General features: G+C 37.6%; 1 protein-coding gene across 1 annotated transcript; it reads left to right on the forward strand.

The window, feature by feature from the left end:
- Positions 1-600: 600 nt before the first annotated feature.
- C18H17orf67 (chromosome 18 C17orf67 homolog) lies at positions 601-6,743 on the forward strand. The gene is made up of 4 exons (XM_010299331.2): positions 601-718; positions 1,400-1,500; positions 4,596-4,735; positions 6,268-6,743. The coding sequence occupies exons 1-3, from the start codon at positions 664-666 to the stop codon at positions 4,710-4,712; spliced, it is 273 nt and encodes a 90-aa protein (XP_010297633.1). The 5' UTR covers positions 601-663; the 3' UTR covers positions 4,713-4,735; positions 6,268-6,743.
- The last annotated feature ends 432 nt before the right edge of the window (positions 6,744-7,175 follow it).

Genomic DNA, 7,175 nt, shown 5'->3' on the forward strand with positions numbered 1-7,175 from the left:
TCAAGGCAGAAACTAGATGTTTGCAACGACATTTGTTAAACCTATATTCTCACTTCGCACTATGTTTACTAGTAAGGACATTTATAATCCTGTTTTCTACTAAGTTTTCCTGAAAAGAGAAGAATTATGTGAGTTTTCATTTGTGTGGTTCTATTAATTTGGTTAAAATCTCTCTGCTGTGTTTTTCAGCAGTAATAATTTGGCTTTGCTAGAGTTAAACCACATTAATATGTACTTCTGTGCTGGAGTAAAGTTAGAGACAATTGTTGAGAAAGGGGCCCCTTTTTGGTTGCCTTTGAGATTAACATTCAGGAATGGACAGTTGTTTCTTTTAAAAAAGAATCATTTATCTTAGGCACCTGCTTGCTGTGCTAAATGTAAGGTAGTGTAATTTTCACAAATTTAAAATATCCAGTTTAACTCTGAAGCCTGAAGTGGAAAAAAGGTCTTCTATTTTCTTTCCCCCAGGGACAGAGTTATGCTGAGAATTTGTGAGCGGATAATAGTCATATTCAAAACTTCAGGCCAGATGTCTTCAAAATCATACTATCACTCAGTTAAAATGTAAACAAACATTTGTGACTGACGTAGCTACTTCAAATAGGCTAATGCCTCAGTCAGCGTTACTCATTTTGGAACAGACTGAGAGAAAGCAGAATCAAAATGAAGACGCTACTTGTGCTTGTCTTCTTTTTGGTCCTGATTACCACTTTTACAGGTAGGAGTTTCTATAAACCAAACCTGCATTTGTACATAGAGCTGCAGAGCATATTGTAATAGAATTAGTTCTTCAACCTTGTCTTTTAGTATCTCCATATTTCATTTTTAATACTTAACTATTTTTATGTTGCAGACTTTCCATGATTTGATTTTTAATAAACATGCTGTTGTATTAGATATTTTACTCTCTGCATTACCACATTGTAGTCGCTTATTGTAAAACCAAAAAGTTTAATTTTATGAGCTTACTATTTTAATATTATTTTACCAAGGTCCTGCAAGCTAAATGTTCAATGCAATCTCTCTAGACAAAAGTCTAACTCATTACTTTGAAAAATAATTGTAAAAAGTAAAGCAACACAGAAAAGAATGAAGAATTGGAAAGGTTACTAACATCAGTGGTTAGATGGTGCTGTTATATTTTCTCATTTTAGAGAGTAACATGAATATGTAGGGTTTGCTTCATACTGGTAGAACTATAGAAAGCACAAGTATAAAAATGGTTTAAAATTCCACTCATATCTCCTGGAATGCAATATCCCCCGGGAAGGGGCTGTAATGAAAGAACACTTTGTATATAGTCAAAAATCAAGTTTGGAGACATTTCATTTTACAACTGACAGATAAAATATTAACTTCTTGCTAATTTCAGAACTAATTTCTGCTTTCCTGTCTTTAGACACTTCACCAATTTTAGCTGAAAAAGATGCCAAACAGATTCTGAGAACTCGTCGTGAAGACAGACCGAGAAAAGCTGGTTTCCCTGATGAGCCAATGAGGGTGATTTATGATATTTATTTTTAAATTACATTAACTAAAAAACCCCCCCCAAAACACCAAAACCCCCAAAACATTTGTGCTTAGTATTATATTTCTATAGATTTAATTCCAAGCAATACATTATGAATGTCAACCTTTCAAGCAGCTGAGTTCTTCCATTAACTATTAAAAAATGTCTTTACATTCTTTCAATTACTGTTAAGTAGCATTCTGTAAGTGCTGAATATTGCTCAGGAAATGTACACTTGCAGAATGTGGAAATTATTTATCACGGTTCAAAAATGCCGATTAAGTTATTGAGAAGAAAGTGGCTTTTCATTTATAGAAATGTGGATTTCATCAGGTTGTTCCTGAAAAACTAAATAACAGGAAATGTCTTCTGCTTACAGTACATTCTGCACTCAAGGCAGAAAGGAGATGTAGGTGTCAGTGGTCAGTGTGGAGATTGAGGTAGTTCTGAACTAGCTTTTAAAATCACTTACTTTCATTCACCTATTTATGAATGCTACAGATATGACTTTGTTATGATATTGTAGTTGGTTTTAGTTGCTAGCTTAGTGCAACAGCATTGTTTTTTTGCATGCAATGTGTACATTTATTTATTTTCAAACCATATTACAAAAGGAAAAGTAAAAGAATTAAGGAGCTTTCTGTTTTACTGGCTTTGACAAGATGTAACATAATTCTGCACTTCTCAAGAGGTACTTAAGGTATTTTAAAATTACTGTCTATTTCTTTCCAAAGTAAATAAACTGTGCTAAAATTACATGGCTCTGAAGAGCAAAACCCACAGAAGGTAGAAAGCACACAATAGATTGTGCATGTACGATGAGTATAAGGGGCTCAGTTTAGCAAGGTGCTGAACACTCCTAACTCTGCAGGACATGAAGAGCGCTACGTACCTTGCAGGATTGAGCTCAGTGTGTGCCAGGCTTGTGGAGACAGCTCGTGGGTTTGCCTTTCCAATGGTTATTGTATTCCAGCCAAAAAGAATCCACCTGGCTGTCCTGGGTGGCTGGCCGTGTGCCACTCCCCATGTACACACTTTGTCAAATGTGATGGCCACAACTAATAAAAGCTGTCGCAAGAATACTGCACCATGCCTGTTAACAGTCTTGTACAATGAAGACTGTACAACAGACCCCAAAACCAGAAGGTGTGGGCTTCACTGCTGCCCACAACAGTCAGGATTGGGGTGATTTCTAGGGTGCTGTTAAATGAGCCTTGCAGTTTTTGAAAATTAGTGGGAATAAAGCTCCCATCTATGCTTATGCTTAATATACCACCACAATTATACAAAATGTTATGTAGTAAATATAGCATATCTTAAATACAAAAGAAATAAAACATTAGAGAAGTTGGGTTGAGTTAAATCCTGCATTACAGGAAGTTACATGCACACATACGATGCTCTTAGTCACATGGTTTAGTTTTAGGTAGTCCTGTGAGGAGCAGGGAGTTGGACTCGATGATCCTTGTGGGTCCCTTTCAACTCGAGATAGTCTATGATTCTAGGTGGGACATAGAGGGAGCTAGGGCTACAGAAGTGTCTGGTTACTGACCTTTGCTGCTCTGTCCTCGCCACTTTCCATCCTACCACGACTGGTAGCAAACACTTTGTTGAAAAATTCCAACCTTCTTTTAGTTTCTTTTTTTTTTTTTTCTATACAGCAATGCTGGCTTTCTGTAAGAAAACCCAAACATAAGAGTATTTGTTTTTCTCACAAAATGTCAAGTTTTTCAGTAGAAAAGGAAATATCTTCCAATAAAAAAACCTATTCCCCCCTGCCATGTGGAACATGGAGATTTTCCCTTGTGAATGAAGGTGCATGGCTGCTGTACCCCTGTGCACGGCTCTACAACCGGCTCAAGGAGAAAAACTGATTTTGTATAGATTCTTTGTAGCAGAATGAAGTGAATGCTGGGATGAACGTACCTCTGTTCATCTATTTTAAGCAAAAGCTGTTTGTACTAGGCCAAATCATGCTGGGCTGGGGAATTGAATTTGCAATTCTTTGTGACACTGTTTGACTTCCACAGTGCTGTTTCAGTCAAAAAGCCCATTACAGACAGCAAGATCTGCCATCTTCGATTATTTTAAAAATGTCATTTACGGTATCCACATGTTTTGATCTGACTTTGACTGAGACCCTGCTTTTTATCCTGTGGCATCTTCCCAGTCATACAGCCCTGTTCTCTGCTAGTTCATAATGCAGTCTCGCTGAAGGATTTCAGCCAAGTCTCCCCGTGCTGCGAGGACAGAAAGCACAGTAAAAGGCAGGACACTAATGCTTCCTGCTGGCACCCAGTGTACCACCCCTCTGGTCAGCACAAAGAGCAGAGAACTGCATGACAGCGGGAACACTTGGCCAGTGCAAAGAGTTTACGCTACAGCTTCCATTCCTACAATGCCTACCTTGCGAAGCAATGGGAGGATATTGGTATATTTTGAAAAAATGTGTCTAGTGCTCACAATGCTTGTGAGCCCACATGCACTAGGACTGGAACATTTAAAAAGTGAATTTTGTTCCGGACGGAGATCAAGTTTTTGGTACACAGCCCACTTTAGTTTGATAACTTGTTTCTTACACCAAACCCCCTGTAAATTAGTATGGGAAATTCATATTATTTATGTATTACAGAAAGACCAGTCAGCACTGCTGCATGCTCCTGACTAGAACCCTTCAGAGTACCGCCACATGATCCTATAAGGGGTTAACTGTTTTAATCAGCAGGAATCAACTTTCAAAAGAGGCTACAACAGCCCTATCTGTGAGAATCCTTCTGTATTCTCAGGACCAACAGAGGCCTCTGTGTTGATATGCAAATAAGAAATGTGTATATAGAATTCCTAATTTATGAATATTTTTGCAAAATTCTTGCACAACACCTTTACTGATTTGGCTGATGATGTTATTCATTAAACATTGCTAGCTTGGGGCAAGCTGAATAGCAACACCATTTCACTATATTTGATAATTTTAAGGGGTAAATTAATTGCTCTTATATAAGCTGCAAAATTCTCCTGTTTCATTGGCCTGACATCATACTGGAGTGATTACATAATTAAATTACTTTCTCTTTTCTTTAAATAGGAGTATATGCTTTACCTCCAGCACTTGGAGCAGAGATCAGAAGAACAATTCCTTGAACACTGGTTGAATCCACATTGCTTCCCACATTGCAACAGGGATTTAGTGCATCCAGTCTAATGGTTTTCCCTACCCTGCAATCGGTATATGTATTTCTTTTACAGTGTGTATTGCTTTCTTCATAACAAAAGGCAGAGCCACTAACTGGAAGAGGAGAGAATAACCAATGGCTGGAGGAAGAACCTTGTACTGAAAGGCATCTGGCAACAGAACAGTGGCAGGAACCCAAGTGTCCTAGGCATCAACCGTAACACTATAGCTCTGTTCATGTTAATAGAACATTTGCTTATGCATTTCTCTGCTACATGGATACAAGTTGGTGACTGCACAACGTTCTTAATGTTGCTTCAGATTGCTCCTGTTCCTTTTGCGTCTGCTTGTGTTCCTTTTCCAGCTCACCTGTTTAAGTCTTGTACTCGTTCACTTAGCTCTCAGTAGGACTGTGGCAGGATTAAACTCATAGTTGTCATCCTTGAGATATTTAAGATGCAGTCTGACCTGCTAGGAGTTGAGCCTGTTCTGCCAGATCTCTGCTGTAATAATTTGCTAGCTGCTGATTTTTTAAATAGAATTCACTATTTAGTATATATGCTGGTAAACATTAACATAGAACATTTTCACAGAGCTTGCATGGATTATTAGTTCTGTTTATGATTTTCAACATCAGTGTAATAGCATCATTTGCTCTATTGCAAATGTTTATCATATGCATCATAGAGTTCAGTGGGCAAATATACTGCAAAGCACAGCTCAGAAACGAGGCACTACTCACCAGCCGATTGATGACAAAACAACACATCCCAATAGTACTCCACGCACAGTAGGTTTGTGACATGGTCATCCTTTTTCCCTTGTGTGTTTTGAATACAGTGTCAACTTATCACTACATTAAACAATGTGATGTATTGAGGTAAGGAATGTATAGGATTGTAAAATATAAGTATTAATCATAAGCTCTTCCAATTACCCAATAGCCATTTGTGATGCCGAAAAAGAAGATATACCTAAATCTATATACTTTTATAACAAGATAAGCCTTCCTGCTTACATTCTTCAAACAGACATGAAATTTGTCAGCTGGGATAAATTTGAATCATCACCATAATAGTGATGCTATATCGCTCACAGTTAACTTTTTAACATAAAAGTTGCAGATTTAGCTCCATGTTTTCAAAACCATTTAAGCTGTAGAATACAGACATGGAGTCTGTCAGGGCTGATCCATTTCAAAAGAAAGTTTGTCTGCTTAGAATTCTGCTATCTATTTGTACCTGTACATATCTAAATACCTTTGAAAATCTGGTTGTCGTAGACGTCAATGGAGCTATGTTAATCCACAATAAGCCAAAGGTCTGAAACCTATTTAAAAAAACCCCAGCATAACATTCCCAAACTTTAGCCCTAGGAGGTAAGTTGGCAGTTTTCAAAAATCTTCCAGCTGAGACACAGTTGCAAGCTGGCTCACTTAGCTATTGTAATTCTTCACAATAGCTGCTCACAGGTGATTGTGAAGAATTAATGTTAGAAAATTGCTTGAATGATGTGGAGCCCTTTATCTTATTAGTATGGCCAATGTCAGCCTGGTTTTTAATTATATTTTCTTTTTTTCCTGCAGATATCTTCATGGACACTGAAGAGAATATATACTATGATTATGTTAAGGAGGACAAGATTATTCCTGCATTGGCTACGTGCTCCTTGTAGAGCTGAGCCTCTTTGCAATACAGTGCAATCCTAGTGCTATAGCAAAACTTCCAACTATAAATGGCTAGATACGTTATAGACCACCATATATTTTCTACCAGTAATGATTGCATGCATGAATAAATAAATCAAGGGTTTCCTCCAGTTTGTGAGGTATAGGCAAGAATAAATCACCGATTAGTCCTAGGGTATGCTTTTTAAGGGTACAGCTTTAGACTGTCTGAGGCAAAAGGAACTTAGAGGGAGAGATCCACAGAAAATTGGGGAATATAAACATGAAGAGAAGGGCAGTCTTCTTGATGTTGGAGGAATCCTTAATTACAGTTTTCTAGGTTAAATAACAATATTGTATAAAGACATACCATTTATGCAACGCTAATGTATGTTTAATTGCCTGATGAGTATTTCATGTATTGTTTCATAATAAATGCTTGATTCAAATCCATTTCAGATGATTTTGTTTACCACAGTCTCCCATATCCTATGCTGACAAAAGTCACTGGCAGTGAGGCTCAGTATTGTGAAGTACTAAGGAAACTGATATCAGAGGACTTTCTAGGATCAGCAGCTGGGAAGCACTTTGGTGCAGTCTAATAATTTTGTAGTTTACTCTGCACAACTTTTCCCTTTCCTTTATAATTCTGTCAGATCAGGCACATGTATCCAGCCATCCCTTTCCTGGCTGTGTGCCTTTATAACTTATGCCTTGGTCAGATGGTAAACATACGATATCTGCAAAACAACATGAAAATTGTCTTGATGGCTCGTACATGGCTGTTACGATCTATAATGGCAATAGAATTAGTTATGAATGGACCA

The sequence above is a fragment of the Balearica regulorum genome, chromosome 18 (genome assembly GCF_011004875.1).
Source record: "Balearica regulorum gibbericeps isolate bBalReg1 chromosome 18, bBalReg1.pri, whole genome shotgun sequence".
NCBI lineage: Eukaryota > Metazoa > Chordata > Aves > Gruiformes > Gruidae > Balearica > Balearica regulorum.